Raw genomic sequence first — 17,426 nt, 5'->3', positions numbered from 1 at the left:
ATCTTCCCGGACCGGGGCACAAACCCGTGTCCCCTGCATCGGCAGGCGGACTCTCAACCACTGCGCCACCAGGGAAGCCCCAGGCAGATTCTTAACCACTGCGCCACCAGGGAACTCCCCTGATGATAGAATTTTAAAGCGGCAGGTGGTTTTAGATTGTCATGGACTCCAACCCTCTGGCTATTATGGTTTATGTATCAAATTTTGGTGAATTATTCCTCCATGTTCAGCATTTTGGCTCCCAATATCTCACTATTAGACAGAATGCTGATTGCACCACCACCCCCTGCAAATCACAGTGGTCTGATTTCCTTAGCATCCGCTCTGTGTTGGCGTACTATTTCATGCATTATATTCTGACTCACCCTGTCTGGGCATTTCTTTTCCCTTCACATTTTTATGACTGCACATTTAGGGTGGTGTCTGGTGAACCAAAAAAAGGCATTCCTTCCCCAGCTTGTCCATCCCCCATCAGCATGAGCCACTGACAAGCTCATAAATTCATCCCAGTTCTGTCCAGAGGTGTAGGACCTTGGGCCATTTCTCAGTTCTCCCAAGAAGAAATGTGTTTCACACCCCTTAAGGAGGCAACTTCAAAAGATGGCCAACTTCTCAACAGGGTACTCAGACAGGCATCAGGCATAGCTCCAGAAAACTCCCCAGAGAGACAGAGAGGGCTGGGATGGGAGGAGAAGTAATATTGCAGAATGAATGTCCTCCAGACCCTTGCAGGCATGTTACTTATCTCATCTACTCATTCAGAACTCTGGGAGAGGTGAAATGATAGCCCTTTTACCAAGGAGAAAGCTGAGCCTCGGACGTAACCAGTCACAAGCTCGCCTGGGAAGTAATCGGGCTGCAAATAGACCCACTCCCTCTGGCTGCCAGAGTCCTGGCTCTGCGGCTCTTAGATGTAAATGCCAAATTCAAGGCTATTCCTTTCGGACCCTGCCAGAGCCTCCCTTCTAAAGGGAGCATTCCTTCTTGGAGTCTGAATATAATGGTGATAGATTTGAAACCTGTTTGAGAAGCTCTGAGATGGTTGAAAATCCAGTTGTATTTTACTGTTAATACTAAGCCCGGGGCAAGATCAAAATCCAGCACTTAGGCTTTCAACAATGATTGGTACTAACTCCTCTCCCCACGAGTATGTGGGAGACTTTTTTTTACTGTCAAAATGAGTAGAGGGCATGACTGACATTTAGTCCCCAGGGGGCAGGGATGCTAAATGTCTTGCAATGCCCAGGGATGGTACCATGTGGTACAGACCTGTCCTTCCCAAATGCCAGCTGTCCCCTGTAGAGAAACACTGATAGCTTGGCAACTTCATCCTTCTGGTAGCCCTGGTTATGGGACCTCATAATAACGAAGGCATTTTAAAACGGAAATGAACAGATCCAAGTTTTGTGGGGTGTGCAGCTTAAATAATTGGGGATGGGTATTGGCAGAGGCTCTATAAGAAAAAGGACAAAGAAATACCGTACTTTTGCAATTGTTATGAAAACATGACCATGTGAAAAAATTGCTCAAGTCCTTTGCAGAGGAGGGGCCCTGAGACTAAAGCGTTTCAGTGTCAGTGCTCTTGATGGTAAATTTCCTCTATGGCTTTATTGAACCTCAAAGGTTTTGTTTTTCTTTTTCAGTGCTTTCCAAATAGTATGTTGTTTCAGTTTTGATTTCCTCTTTGATCTAAAGGTTATCTGGGTGTCAAGTATTTAAGAGTTTTTGGTCACCCTTTTATTCTTTATGTCTCATTTTATGGATTGTGATCCAAAAATGTGGTTTTCAAAAATGATTCCCTTTTTGTGATCAAGTAACTACATGATGATTATTTTGTCAGTGTTCTGTGTATACATAAAATAATGTACATTGTCTTCTGAGGAATGTAAGCTTTATTAAATTAGGTGAGTTGATTGTTGCATTCAATTTCCCCGTGTCTTTTTGTTTTTTAATTGAAGTACAGTTGATTTATAATGTTGTGTTAGTTTCTGGTGTACAGCAAAGTGATTCAGTTTTATATATACATATATATGTCCTTTTTTATAGTTGTTTCCATTATTGAATATAGAATAAATACTGAATATAGTTCCCTGTGCTATAAAGTAGGACCTTGTTGTTTATTTTACATATAGTAGTTTGTATCTGCTAATCCCAAACTCCTAATTTATCCCTCCCCCACCCCCTTTCCCCTTTGGTAACCATAAGTTTGTATTCTGTGTCTGTGAGTCTGTTTCTGTTTGGTAAATAAGTTCATTTGTGTCATATTTTAGATTCCACATATAAGTGATATCATATGACAGTTGTGTTTGTCTGACTTACTTCACTTAGTATGATAATCTCTAGGTTCATCCATGTTGCTGCCAGTGGCATTATTTCATTCTTTTTTATGACTGAGTAGTATTCTATTGTATATATGTACCATATCTTTATCCATTCGTCTGTCGATGGACATTTAGGTTGTTTCCATGTCTTGACTGTTGTAAATAGGGCAGCTGTGAACATACGGGTGCATGTATCTTTTCAAATTAGCTTTTTCTCAGGGTATATGCCCAGGAGTGGAATTGCTGGATCATATGGTAGTTCTGTTTTTAGTTTTTAAAGGAACCTCCATACTGTTCTCCATAGTGGCTGCACCAGTTTACATTCCCACCAACAGTGAAGGAGGGTTCCCTTTTCTCCACACCCTCTCCAGCACTTATTAACTTTTTAACGATGGCCATTCTGACCAGCGTGAGGTGATACCTCATTGTAGTTTTGATTTGCATTTCTCTGATAATTAGCGATGTCCAGCATCTTTTCATGTGCCTCTTGGCCATCTGTATTCCCCATGTCTTTAAATTGACTTTATCTAGGGCTGCCTGGCTACGAAGGAGGTATATGGAGACCTTCCTGTAGAGCTGTGTTTTTAATCAGGTACTCCCAGAACTTTAATAATATTTGCTTTATATTGTTAGCCGCTTTGTTAATAGGTGTCTGTAAGCTGATGACTGTTAGATCTTCTTTGTAAATTGGGTCTTTTCTCATTATACTGTTGCTCTTTATCCTGCTTAATGCTTTTAATCATAAATTCTACTTTGTTTGAGATGAATAATTCCACCCCTTCTTTCTTTCTTCTTGCTTGCTTTTGCCTGGTATCATTTTGCCCTTCTCTTTTTACTTTATAAACCTCTCCTTTTGAGTTAGTTTTAAGTGGTTTCTGAGAAACAGTATGTTGCTGTGTTTTGTTTTGTTTTTTAAATGTAAAAAATTCAAAGCCTGTCTTACGAAGGGAAAATTCAGTCCATTCATACTTAAAATCAACTACCAAACTTGATTTCATGTCATTTTATATTTTTTTGTACATTTTCTCATAGAGATTTTTCACTGTTGTGGCCTCCCTCTCCCGTTGCTGAGCACAGGCTCCAGACGCGCAGGCTCAGCGGCCATGGCTCATGGGCCCAGCTGCTCCGCGGCATGTGGGATCTTCCCGGACCGGGGCACGAACCCGTGTCCCCTGCATCGTCAGGCGGACTCTCAACCACTGCGCCACCAGGGAAACCCGAGATTTTTTCCCTTTGGTAACCATAAGTTTGTATTCTATGTCTGTGAGTCTGTTTCTGTTTGGTAAATAAGTTCATTTGTGTCATATTTTAGATTCCACATATAAGTGATATCATATGACAGTTTTCTCTTTCTGACTTACTTCACTTAGTATGATAATCTCTAGGTTCATCCATGTTGCTGCAGATGGCATTATTTCATTCTTTTTTATGACTGAGTAGTATTCTATTGTATATATGTACCATATCTTTATCCATTCGTCTGTCGATGGACATTTAGGTTGTTTCCATGTCTTGACTGTTGTAAATAGGGCAGCTGTGAACATACGGGTGCATGTATCTTTTCAAATTAGCTTTTTCTCAGGGTATATGCCCAGGAGTGGAATTGCTGGATCATATGGTAGTTCTGTTTTTAGTTTTTAAAGGAACCTCCATACTGTTCTCCATAGTGGCTGCACCAGTTTACATTCCCACCAACAGTGAAGGAGGGTTCCCTTTTCTCCACACCCTCTCCAGCACTTATTAACTTTTTAACGATGGCCATTCTGACCAGCGTGAGGTGATACCTCATTGTAGTTTTGATTTGCATTTCTCTGATAATTAGCGATGTCCAGCATCTTTTCATGTGCCTCTTGGCCATCTGTATTCCCCATGTCTTTAAATTGACTTTATCTAGGGCTGCCTGGCTACGAAGGAGGTATATGGAGACCTTCCTGTAGAGCTGTGTTTTTAATCAGGTACTCCCAGAACTTTAATAATATTTGCTTTATATTGTTAGCCGCTTTGTTAATAGGTGTCTGTAAGCTGATGACTGTTAGATCTTCTTTGTAAATTGGGTCTTTTCTCATTATACTGTTGCTCTTTATCCTGCTTAATGCTTTTAATCATAAATTCTACTTTGTTTGAGATGAATAATTCCACCCCTTCTTTCTTTCTTCTTGCTTGCTTTTGCCTGGTATCATTTTGCCCTTCTCTTTTTACTTTATAAACCTCTCCTTTTGAGTTAGTTTTAAGTGGTTTCTGAGAAACAGTATGTTGCTGTGTTTTGTTTTGTTTTTTAAATGTAAAAAATTCAAAGCCTGTCTTACGAAGGGAAAATTCAGTCCATTCATACTTAAAATCAACTACCAAACTTGATTTCATGTCATTTTATATTTTTTTGTACATTTTCTCATAGAGATTTTTCACTGTTGTGGCCTCCCTCTCCCGTTGCTGAGCACAGGCTCCAGACGCGCAGGCTCAGCGGCCATGGCTCATGGGCCCAGCTGCTCCGCGGCATGTGGGATCTTCCCGGACCGGGGCACGAACCCGTGTCCCCTGCATCGTCAGGCGGACTCTCAACCACTGCGCCACCAGGGAAACCCGAGATTTTTTTTATTGAAGTAGAGTTGATTTATGATATCGTGTTAGTTTCAGGTATACACAGCACAGTGATTCAGTTATATATATATTCTTTTTTAAAAAAATAAATTTATTTATTTATTTTTGGTTGCTTTGGGTCTTCGTTGCTGCGGGTGGATTTTCTCTAGTTGCCGCGAGCGGGGGCTACTCTTCATTGCGGTGCATGGGCTTCTCTTGTTGCAGAGCACGACCTCTAGGCACGGGGGCTTCAGTAGTTGTGGCACATGGGCTCAGTAGTTGTGGCTCGTGGTCTCTAGAGCCCAGGCTCAGTAGTTGTGATACACGGGCTTAGTTGCTCTGCGGCATATGGGATCTTCCTGGACCAGGGCTCAAGCCTGTGTCCCCTACATTGGCAGGCAGATTCTTAACCACTGCACCACCAGGGAAGTCCTATATATATATATTCTTCTTTAGATTGTTTTCCCTTATAGGTTATTACAAAATATTGATATAGTTCCCTGTGCTATACAGTAGGGCCTTGTTGGTTATGTATTTTATACATAGCAGTGTGTATACATTCATTTCATTAAAAACAAATTCTATCACTGATTCTTTTTTCTTATTTTTACTGATTTGATCATGTTGCTGTGTGTTCCCTTTTTTCCCCTTGTTCAGCGAGAAGTGCTATTCTTTTCCATCTTGTTAATTCTTACCTTATGCTTCCCTACATTTAAAATCAAAGGCATTTTCTTCTTATTATATGGATACGAGAAGCATGCTATTTCCTGCGAGTCATTCTGTTTCATCACTGCCTTCTCTCTTTCCCCTGATGAGACCTTTTATTGCTTCCGTGTCATTCCCCCGAAATGAGAGCTTTGAGATGCTTTCCCAGGTTCTCTCTGGTCTGTTTCAACAGCACCCCCTCGTCAGTCCCCAGTTCTTAGATTTTGCTGAGACGGTTTCCTACTCTGTTCCAGACTATAATCAGCATTACTCTTGCTGTCCCTTTCCTGTCCCAGACACACCAACTTAACTTCATGTAACACATCCTAAGACCACCTGTGCCCTGTGAGGGTGGATGGTACAGGCTTGCACTGGACACCGCTGTCTGTCTTCTTTTCATCACCTTCTATCTTCAGGTCTCGGTGCTGATTTTTAGTGTTTGGTCAGAATTCTTTTCAGGTATGCATAACATGCTCTTCCTCTGCAGAGCCAGAAATATTTTCTTTTCCCGGGGAGTGAATGGCAGATTGACTGGTGAAGGGCTCTTGGGTTGCAGTCCTTTTCTCTCGGGCATCTGTGGATGTTTTCCCACGGTCTACGAGGCCCCAGGGTTGCAGGTGAGAAGTTCTTCTTTTTCACATGAGAGTCACTTGTTCTTTCTGGCTGGAAGCTTTTAAAATTCTGTCTTTGACCTTGGAGTTTAGAAATTCTACCGGAATATGCCTGGGTCTGTGTTTTTTTCATCAACCCTGCCTGGGACTTGTGGAGGCCTCTCCTTCTACAGATGCAGACTTTTCTTTAGGGAAATGCTGTTTTTGTTTAATTATTGTCTTGCCTACTCTTCAGCTTCCTATTATTTCCCTCTTGGGTCTCCTAGATCTGTCCTCCAAGTCTCCTAGCTTTTCCCTGTGATTTATATCGCTTTGTCATTTTGCTCTATGGCATGAAACATTGCTTTCACAATTATAAAATCTGTGAAATTTACCAAATGTCATAAATTTCAAGATCATCTCAGGCCACTAATTTGAGTCTTAATAATGACCCTGCACTGCCTTCAATTCATTTACTGAAGTTTGAAACCTGAAAGTCACTTTCTTCACCCTCCTGTTGTTCTCCATTTGAATCTCCTTTGACAGTTTTATTTTGTCTGTTTTTCTTTAATGGCTCAAAAGGGCCTGTTCTGATGGTTCTGTTTATTCTTATTCTCTGACTGCCAGAGCCCCTTAGGTGTGTTTTTATTTTTCTGTTTCTGCCTGGTCGGGGCTTCCTTCTACCCTCTCCTGAGTGGCCGTGGTTCTTGGAATGATGGACGGGGCAGTGGCCTTGGCTCCTGAGGCAACCTTTCCCCTCGCCAGCCTTGTCCTGCCAGCTCAGTCACAGAAGTGGACAAGGCTCAGCTGATCTGTGCAGCTTCTCCTTACTTTCTGGGGGACCCGAGAAAGGTTTAGAGGTCAGGCTTGCCCCAGGTTGCACCGTGCAACCAGAGACAGAGATGTCTCCAAATACAGGTTGGGGCTTAGAAGATGAAGGCCCCTAGTTAGGGCCCTTTTCTCCCTTGGTTACAGCCCTGGAGGTCTCTTTGCTGCTTCCCTGACCCCCACGCAGCTTCCTCCCTTCTCTCAGGTCTCTCCTCACTGAGGACCCTCTATTTCCCCCTTACCCTGCCTTCTTCTTCATCCTAGCTCTTATCTCTACATCCCATGGGATGTATTTTTGCTTTTTTTCAAGCCCAATAAGGAATAGGCACATTGTACTTTATCCACAGCTGTATCCCCAGCACTGCAAACAGTCCGCGGCACCCAGTAGGCTCTCATTAAATATTCATTGAGTGCGTAAGTTGGGGACACCCTTGATGGGACGAGGAAAAGTCTTGTCCTGTTGCAGGTGGGTTGAGGATGGTGAGCAGAGCCCCCACCCCCTGCTCACAGCACACATAGTGAGGCCGGGTCGGTGCCCGATTTCATTAGCCCAGGAGAAGAAGTCAGAGGAGCAGATGTGGCATTTCTCAGCGCAGCGTCCACCGGCTCCAGGGCCCCTGTGTGGCGGGGTCTGTGCCCCCAGGCTGCCCCGGGGCCATCTGTGTGAGCAGGGCTCTGGGGGACCTGGGAAGCTCCTATGTATGCCCTGGGGCTTATACAACCTCAGGAAGCACTTAACCATTCATGTCCTCAATGTGGCTTCAGATTCTAGACCCTTCCTGGTTCTCAAGCCAGACTGGGGGTGAGCAAGGCCACGGATTCCATGGTGGGAAAGGAAGCATAGCTCAGGGGTCTCTGAACTCCGCCTCTGCCTCTAGCTCCCAGCATCCCTGGAGGTCTGGCTCCCCAGGGGAAGGGCAGCGGGGGCTTACCATCCCCCACCCTCCTCCTCCCCCAGAAGCAAGATACTCGGTGAACAGTAAGTGCTGCATCTGCTTGGGTGCTTTCCCATTCATTTCTCCTCTTAGCCAAAGCTCTCACTCCCTCTCAGATCCAACAAACAGAATGAAATAAAATCATGATGGCCAAGGTGCTTTCTCACTGCATCTTGAGAAAGAGGAGCTGGGCGCTGCTGGGCACCTGTGTTTCCCGTGACGCGAGCTGCTGCCCGGTGCTGGGTGCCCGGGCCCCTCCACCCCGGGAAGAAGGATGGAGAGTGGGTTAAGGCCGTGGCCAAGTCATCTGCCACCTGCCAGGGCTGCAGGCTGGTCCTCCCGTTTTGAAAGGCTGAAAGTCACCGCTTTGCGACTCCTAGTACAAAGCTCCTTTTTCTGCCCTTCCCAGGGCTGTGGACCAGGAACAGAACCTTCCCACATGTCTCAGCCCCCAGAACAGTTTGTTGTTGTTTTTTTTCCTTCCAAGGTGTGGGAATTTAATGATGGAGTAACAACGTCAATCGGGACTGGAATTACAAAGTATTTGGGGTGAGATTGTGTCTCTTGATGGCTAATCTGAAGAAGTACTTTAAAGAAAAAGAAAAATACCACAGATTATCTGTGAAAAACCTGAAAGGCAAGATCCGGGGAACCTCAGAGATGCTATCAGATGCCTGGTGGAGTTGATGGGCTTTCTTCGCCCTCGCCTTCTTGGCACCTCTACTGGCTGACGTCTGTGCGCTTTCCCTGCCGGCGCCTTGGGGACCCCTTGTACCTGCTCCTTTGACCTCCTGAGCCCCCCGCCTGTGCCTCCGAGAACCCAGGTCCCTCTCCATACAGCTCAGAGGTTGGCTTTGGTGGTTGTGCTCCTGGCTCATTTTGGAAGCTGACTTGCGCTCCGTGACGAGAGTGGAGAGGCTGGTGCCCTTGACCCAGGCTGACTGTCCCTGTGCCCTGTGGGCTTCAGCTGAAGATTTCTTTCTCAGTGGTGGCAGGCATCTCATAAATCAAGTGTCTTAATGGTACAATGGCCAATGGCTTTTAACCTTTTTTTTTTCTTTTTAGTTGTGTTAAAATACACATAACAGAGAATTCCCTGGCAGTCCAGTGGTTAGCACTCTGCAGTTTCATTGCCGAGGTTCCCGGGTTCAATCCCTAGTCGGGGAACTAAGATCCCACAAGCCAGGGGAAAAAAAAAAAAACAACCAAAAACACATAACAGACTTTGTTTGCCGTCTTAACCATCTTTAAGTGTACAGTTCAGCGGTATGAAGTACTTTGACGTTGTCGTGTGTCCTATAACCACCACCACCCCTATAACTCTTTTCATCTGTAAATCTGAAACTCTATACCTGTTAAACACCAACTCCTTCCCCAGTTCCCTCCAACTCAATCCCCTCCTTCCCCAACCACCTTTATACTTTCTGTCTCTCTGATTTTAGCTGCTCAGAATACTTCATAGAGTGGAATCATACAGTATGTGTCTTTTTGGTGACTGGCTCTTTGGGGTCCCTTGAGACGCCATATGAATTTTAGGATGGGTTTTTCCTATTTCTGTTCAAAACCTCACGGCGATTTTCATAGGGATTGCATCGAATCCATGGATCGCTTTGGGTAATATTGGCATTTTAACGATATTAAATCTTCCAATCCACGAACACAGGATGTGTTTCCATTTATTTACGTCGTCTTTCATTTCTTCTGGCAATGTTTTCTAGTTTTCAGTGTACAAGTCACCTCCTTGGTTAAGTTACTGCCTAAGTATTTTATTCTTTTTGATGCTATTGTAAATATAATTTTGGGGGGTAACTGATCGACTGTGTCTTAAAAAAAAATACACAACCTGGGTATATGTCTGTTCCCTTTAGAAATGTTGAGATTTAGGAAAGAATTGAGAAGAAAATCAGAAATACACAGCACCCCCATGGTTCCCTCTACACCTTCTCATTTTATTTATTAAGTGTGGAGTATTTATTTCTCCATACTTCTTTGTATGTTTTCTCATGCACCCATCATGCACATACACACACATCTACACGTATACGTGTGTATATATTTTTGCAAGTTGGATTACTCTGTGTTTTTCTAGACTCTATTTCGCCCTTAGCAATATATATCAAAAACATCTTTCTAACTATATACAGATGTTGCAAAACACACAGTGGAGGTATAGCTGGCAGTTCTGAGAGAATCAAACACACAATACTTTTCTTTTTCCTCTTCTTTTCTTTTTCTTATTTTTAGCCCAAGGTAGAATATCTGAGACTTGTGCATTGGAAAAGTACAAGCATCTAATTTGACCTGAAAAAGCAGGGACTTCTGCTGAGCATTCTGTTTCATGGCCATATATAAAGATGAATGAAAATGATGTTAAATCTTAGGCTAGCTGCCTCAGAGACTGAGTTTTCTCGGGAGTCTGCACTGCCTGGCAGGCAGCTACCTTCGCTGGCGCTGGCTTGCCCTGTGGCTTCAGATATATAGATGGATTCCATGGAACAGTGGGTGAAAACGATGACGCTTCCGAGGGCAGGAACCCTAATGTCTTGTGCACGGCTGTGTCTCCAGCACCCAGGACAGTGCCTGATCCGTCAGAGGTGCGTGGTCAGTGCTTGTTAGACGGACTGGCCTTGCAACTACTCTTACTGCAGCCGGAGGGATACTAGGGCACTGATGCTCTTGGTGTCTCTTTCAGGAGGCTTGGAGTCCAGGCCTTTGGCACGGGGTGTCCAAGGCCGCAGCATCAGCAGGAAGGTGCCCACCCCTTCCCGAGCCAAGCAGGGGACCTTCGAGACCATGCCCCTCCGGTGGTCTTTTGGCCCCAGGGAGAAACCCCTGGGTGCATCCGTCGAGCTGGTAGAGTACTTGGAGTCCAGACGGAGACCTCGGTCCACGAGCCAGTCCATCGTGCCGCTGCTGACGGGCACTGCTGGAGGGGATGAGAAGTCACACGGCACCCTCTCTGCCAAGGGTGAAGATGGCGGGCGAGCCGGCGACAGAGTGCTGGCCGAAGCGCCCTGCCCCTCGGGCCACCCCGGCCACTGCACGGTCCCTGGCAACTCAGATGGCCCGAACGCAACAAGGAAGCTCAAGGAAAACGCAAGTCAGGATATCAGGCTGCCCAAACAGTCTGACCTGCCCCTCACAGTGATGTCCTCAATGGAGGGCGGGAAACGAGCCCGGCCGGAGGGCCAGAGGACCACAAGCTGTAAGGGAAGTGGCCTGGCGGGGAGCGGTGGCCAAACACGCTCTCCCAAGGAGGCGCCCAGCGCTGCGACGTTTTCTGGAAACAGTGCAGACGGTTGCCCAAATACCTTTGGCAAGATGAGGGCTAATGTGGAGAGAAGGGACCCCGAGACAGACAGATCCCCACAGGGAACCCTCACCTTTCTGAGGTCTGTGTTTTGGAAGAGGGAGAGCAGGAAGAGTGGCAGGCAGAGCCCAGCTGTGGAGGAGCAGGCCCGAGGCTCGTCTCCATCCCTCAGGATTCGAGAGAGCCTGGCCAGGGGCCCCGCCAGCCCCCCGGAGAGGGACGTCCGGTCAGCGCCCAGCTCTCTGCGCCTCCCTCGCAAGGCCGGCAGGCTCCCGAGGGCCGCTGCCCTTGGCACATCACAGAGGAGTGTCCCCGGGGAGCAGACTGCTTTCGGCACCTTGCCAAAGGTGAAGTACCACACGCTGTCCTTAGGTCGGAAGAAAACGTTGCCCGAGTCCAGCTTCTGATGGTGTGTTCCACTGGCGTGTGGAGCTGGCATCCTCGTGACTCTGAGCACCTGTAGGCAGCCTGTGTTGAGAGTGGGATTTGGGGGAGACAGTTGTCTTGTGACGCCTGAAAGTAAAAATTTTTTAGTCTCCGCATCTAGATTTCCAACGCCTAATTCCAAAAATACCTTGTTGGCTGCTTTTATGCCACCAGACCACAAGGGGGCGCTGGTGGGTCAGCATAACCATTTCGAGGCAAGAACTGCTGTTTTGTTTAAATTTCAGGGCCTGAGGACTTTTACTAAGGAGTGATTGGATGTGGGCAAAACATAGAGCATAACTCTGTGAAGAAGCCTCGTTAATAAGACTCTTCAGTATCAAATCAGATATTGTTATTGGTTTCTCCTATTTAAACTTTTTTTTTTTTTTTTTTTTGGGAAATAGCGGACTTAACAGGAAAATCTTCTTTTCCTCTTGATGCTTCTCTGGGATAAAGCATTAAGGATGCCAAAAAAAAAAAAAAAGTGATAGTGACACTAAAGCAGGATTCTAGCATAATGAGGTGGGAGAGAAATGATTGAGATTTTAGGAGAGTATTTAATATATAACAAAATAATTGTATTAAAAGTTTTTCAAGGTATTTAAAAAAGATAACTATTTTGATACTGGGAAAAAAGGAAGTTCTTTTTTTAAAAAAATTACCTATGAGATCTATGTACAATTTTAATAAAAGCTCATCTGTGAAACATGCAAATGACCGTCTGAATTATTCAAATTAGACAAATGATCTTGTTTTGTTTCTGCTGCATAAACTTAGCTCATTGCTTTTTTTTTTTTTTTTACCATTTAACCATTTTTTAACATTGAAGTATAGTTGATTTACAATGTCATGTTAGTTTCAGGTGTACAGCACAATGATTCAGTTATACAGATAGATAGATGATAGATGGATAGATAGATAGGTATATTTTTTTTCAGATTCTTTTCCCTTAGAGGTTACTACAAAATACTGAGTATAGTTCCTGTATATACAGTAGGTCCTTGTTTGTTATCTAAACTCGTTGCTGTTGATATCGGAAAGCCATTGATTGAGTTGTCTCTGAAAATTTTAAGTACTTTTAATTAAAATGATTTGCTGTTCTCTAAGGAAGTAGAAGTCTCCCCAGGTCTCTCTCTGGAGGGCATGTACTTTCAAGGACTAGAGAGTCTGAGCCTGTCTCAACGGACCATCACTTTGTTACCGACTAGGGTCCTTGGACTCCTTAATCAATAGAAATTGATGAGAGGCCAGAGGAGGAATTCAGGCGAGGCTTTACTGGGGCTCGTGCTGCAGCAGAAGGGAGCGAAAACAAGCAACAGGTGGGCTGCTCCCTTAAATGGGGGAGGCTGGGGGCGGATCAGTGGGTCAGGCCTGAGCGGTGGCTCAGGTGGTCTGCCCACCCCCTTGGTGGTGCCGTGTTGCAGGGATCATGCACAGGACCCTGTTTTTCCTCCCTGCCCCTCAGAAGTGGCAGCTGGGTTTTGACCTTTTTGTATCTTCTTGTTCATAATTTGCCTAAACTGCGCATGCGTGCAGGTATTTTTAGTCCCTTTTAGTTTCTTTGTATTCTGTTGCTAGAGGAGACGTTTGTCCAGGTGCAAGCCCTGCAGTAGAGGGTCCCGGGTCCCAGCCTGTCTCAAGTTGACTGTCCTCTGTTTCCTAGAGCTTTGCACACTTTTCAGTAGCTCTTCTAACAAATATCCCCTCACTTCTAACAGGGAAGCTGCTAAGGCTGATCCCAGCCTTGGGGCTCGACAGGTCAGGTTACTGGTGAGTCTGTAGTTCAACAGTCCATTTTCTAGAAATACTTCCTTTCTGATAGGAACCATTTGTTTAAGACACCCGACTCCAAAAATTAAGTTTTTCCCCATATACATGGCATGACTCATTGGTGTGTCTCTGCTACTGTTTGCCGAAGCAGGGGACACGGGTTCGTGCCCCGGTCCGGGAAGATCCCACGTGCCGTGGAGCGGCTGGTCCCGTGAGACACGGCCGCTGAGCCTGCGCGTCCGGAGCCTGTGCTCCGCAACGGGAGAGGCCACAACAGTGAGAGGCCCGCGTACCGCAAAAAAAAAAAAAGAAAAAAGAAAGAGGCAATTACACATAGATGCTGGTAGTTATATCTGCCATCCCACATCTTCAACAAGGATGCCTGAAGATCCTTGGTAACCCTTTCCCTGAGGTTGCTTCCCGGTCTACAGGGACCTGGTAGGGAAGGCTGGGAGAACACAGCATGGGAAAAGATTGGGTTAGATTTCTGCCCAGATTGGAGGCGTGGTTCCAACCTTGACCGTGCATCTGAGTGTACTCTGTGGCCATCTGGTCAAAGGATGTTTCAGGAGGAAGCATAGCAGAAATACTTGGATGCTTTTCTCAAACTGCAGAGCTGGTCTCGGACATTTGTAAATTGGAGTTTGAGGCAGGTTGAAAGCCATTGAGTCAGATACAAGCATGGCCAGCAATTGAGTTAGCTCAGTGTGGCAGAAATGGTCTCCCATCCTCCTCTGGAAGCCCAGGTACCCTGCCTGGACCTTTCCCTCCTCCTGAGGTCTGGACCCTGGTCTGGTGGTAACTCCCTCCTGACTCCCAGCGTGTCCTCCAGGTCTGGGGCTGCTTTGCTTTATCCTCCACTCCACTCTCTTCCACTAGCGGAAGGAAGAGCTTGCAAGTCCAGAATCTTGGGCTGGGAAGTCATACTGGTGGTGTCAGAAGCTCCAAGGGCCAGAGGAGAAAGAACGTCTAGAGGAGAGGAGATCGTAATCTATACATGTTACAGAATTACAGTTCTGGGAACAGACAGAGGTATATGCTAGCTGCATCCTGCTTTTCAGATCCTGTCAGCAGGACACCACCTGTCATGAACAGACACAGGGATGGTGAGTTCACCAAGCTCCTGCTGACTTGATTACATCTCTTACTGCAAAAGATAACATGTAATAGTAGCAGCTAACGAACATTTCGATAGCACCTGCTGTGTGTGCAAAACACTTCTAAGGTGCTTCAGATTTGTCCTCCGAAGTGTGAGAGGTAGGGTCATTGCCCACCAACTCCTGTCCCCTGCTGGGTGAACAGTGCCCCCCCCAGGGACGTTCACTCTTGTGCAATTCAGGACTGCACGTGCAAGGGTTGAAGGGACCCTCAGGCTTTAGAGAAAGCCCCCCAGGGCAGAGAAGTGGAGAGGTGAGCTGGAATGCTGTTGGTGGGTGTGGGAGCCTTCCGTCATAGCTACCGCTGACACTGGGGACAGGGGGTGGGGGGAAGGGTCACAGGGTACCAAAAGCATCTGCTAAATTCTCCAGATTCCTCTACTGTTTATATACTTGGACATTTCCCTTTTGGGCAACAGCGCACCACCTAATGCAGACCAAACTTCCCCACTGTACCTCAGCCTTTGTAATGGAAACTCTTTGACTGACTTTGCAACCCAGAGTTCCCCCAATACCACTGTTGACCAGGGTACACCAGGAAGGTGGGGGTGATCTGACCCTACATTTGGAAACCTCACCCAGTTCTAAGATGGACTGATAGGTTATTGGTCATCTTCAGCTGCAAGGGCTCCAGCCATCTCCACCCACGTCCCAGCTCTGCCATTGACCAGCTCTGTAATTTGGGCTTAATTACCTACCCAGCTTTCTGAGCCTGTTTTCTTCACCAGTAGAAATGGAACCATTAATATCGGTCTTGGAGCCTTGCTGGGAGCATTGCATAAGGTGACGTGTTGAAGTTCCTTGTAAGGTAGCAGGTAGGTGATAAATGCTCAGAAGTTCCCTTGTCTTCTCCAGAGATAAGTGTTTACAAAGAAAGGCTTGTTTTGCCCGTAAGTGTGTTCTCCCTTTCTTCTTGTAAGAGCATCTGTTTTTTTAATTAAAAAAATTTATTTATTTATTTGTTTGTTTTTGGCTGCGTTGGGTCTTCGTTGCCGCACGCGGGCTTTCTCTAGTTGCGGCAAGCCGGGGCTACTCTTCGTTGCAGTGTGCGGGCTTCTCATTGCAGTGGCTTCTCTCGTTGTGGAGCATGGGCTCTAGGCGCGCAGGCTTCGGTAGTTGCAGCACGCGGGCTCAGTAGTTGTGGCTCGCGGGCTCTAGAGCACAGGCTCAGTAGTTGTGGCACACGAACTTAGTTGCTCCGCGGCATGTGGGATCTTCCCGGACCAGGGATTGAACCCGTGTCCCCTGCATTGGCAGGCAGATTCTCAACCACTGTGCCACCAGGGAAGCCCATTGTAAGAGCATCTTAATTTTCTCTTGGGAAATCACCCCCTCCCCAGTCCGTCCATCAGACGGAGCTGCCCCACCTCTCCAGCCCTGGAATGGGCACGTGGCCCAAGCTTGAGCAGTCAGGCACACGTGGTGGTTTCAAGATGGCTATATGACCAGGTGGGTGTTGGAACTAGGGGGAAAGAGAAATCTTTTTCTATCTGGCTTCTAAGTCTATAGGATGTGAGCCTGGAGGTATTGGTGTCCATCTTGTCGTGAAGATGGGGAGAGCCTGTTGAGAATGAAGCCCACCCAGTAGAATATGTTGTTGAGAGATGGCAAAACAAAACAAAGAACAAACAAAAGAAACAAACAAAAACCCTGAATCCTGGTGGCATCCTTTGGACGCCTAGATCTAACTATACCTGAAATAGGACTTTCTAGTTACTTGGGTGCGTCAGTGTTTTGGTTCACTCTGTGGTCTGGGATGGTCACTGGCCTCTGAGGTCCTGTCCTTCTGTGTCCCGAGGGGCTAACCAACCGCCTTCAGGCTGCCCGCGTTCTGCCAAGAGTATCCCACAGAGCATGACCACCCTCATTTTTCTCATTGGTGAAATAGATTTGTCGGCTGTCCCAGTGACTCAGGGTTGATGTGAAGACCAGATGGGATCTTGGAGGGGAATGCTCGTTGGAGATGATGAATTGCATGCAGTTTTGTGGGCTTGTTACTGCTCTGCTGTGCTGGATTTCTGTTCAGAGGAAGCTATAAAATAGGTTTGGAGCCACAGTGACACCTGGTGGCCATTCCTCTTATTGCATGATGCTTTTCCCCCCACAACTTAAAAAAATTTTCCCATATGTTTCAGCCTAAGGGTTGTAGGTTTTCTCATTTGCTAGGCTGGTGAGATGCCCCATCCTGAGAGGGCAGCGGGCCTATGTGGACACAGGGACATCCTAAAGGCAATAGGGGGTATCCAGTCAGAGGGAGACCAAAGTCCCCGGACAGGAAGTTCAACTTAAGGGAGCTTGGGGGGCCAGCCACTCGGTCCTGCTGTGGCTGCGTCCGCCTGCAGGTCTCTGATCCTGTTTGGCTGCAGGGACCCACTGACACGAAGGTCCTTCTTCCTGAGCCATCATTCAACATGGCTTTTTCTGGGGAATCCCAGGGGTCTGAGCTCTTCCCCCACCTTGGAGTATTCCAGCCTTTGCTTTCTCAGAATTCGGCTTGGTGCCCGTGTGGATGCTTCCCAGAGGCAGTCCCTCTCTGCCCGTCCACCCCTACTCCCACCACCAAAGGATGGTCCCCTCAGCCCCTCTCCAACCTGAGAGGAGGCAGAGCCCCAAAGACCGGGGCTGGGGCGTGGCGAAGCTAGACCTGGAGCCCAGCCCTGGTGCGACCCCAGGACTGGCTGCCTGCGGCCCTGGCTCCGGCCCTTCTTGCCCCAAAGCTGCCGTCTCTGTCTCTGGCCACCTATCACATTTCAGTCGTTTTCCCGATGCTGTTGTCTGTCCCCCACCTCCCAGCCCCTACCGACCCT

At 46.7% G+C, this 17,426-nt stretch overlaps 1 protein-coding gene across 4 annotated transcripts in view; it reads left to right on the top strand.

Annotated features, from left to right (window-relative positions):
- Positions 1-17,426, top strand: part of USP43 (ubiquitin specific peptidase 43) — a 104,407-nt gene that overhangs the window by 47,996 nt on the left and 38,985 nt on the right. For 3 of the 4 annotated variants that reach the window (XM_028498907.1, XM_028498904.2, XM_024127862.3), the window contains exon 15: positions 10,649-12,327. The exons of the other annotated variant lie outside the window; for it this stretch is intronic. In XM_028498907.1, the coding sequence (XP_028354708.1) occupies positions 10,649-11,673 (1,025 nt within the window). In that variant the 3' untranslated portion in view covers positions 11,674-12,327. Of the gene's footprint in view, positions 1-10,648; positions 12,328-17,426 lie in introns of those variants that run through there. 4 annotated transcript variants of the gene reach the window in all.

Source organism: Physeter macrocephalus, chromosome 14 (assembly GCF_002837175.3).
Source record: "Physeter macrocephalus isolate SW-GA chromosome 14, ASM283717v5, whole genome shotgun sequence".
Lineage (NCBI taxonomy): Eukaryota > Metazoa > Chordata > Mammalia > Artiodactyla > Physeteridae > Physeter > Physeter macrocephalus.
The sequence above is the reverse complement of the archived record's forward strand: the minus strand, read 5'-3'. Positions and strand labels throughout refer to the sequence as shown.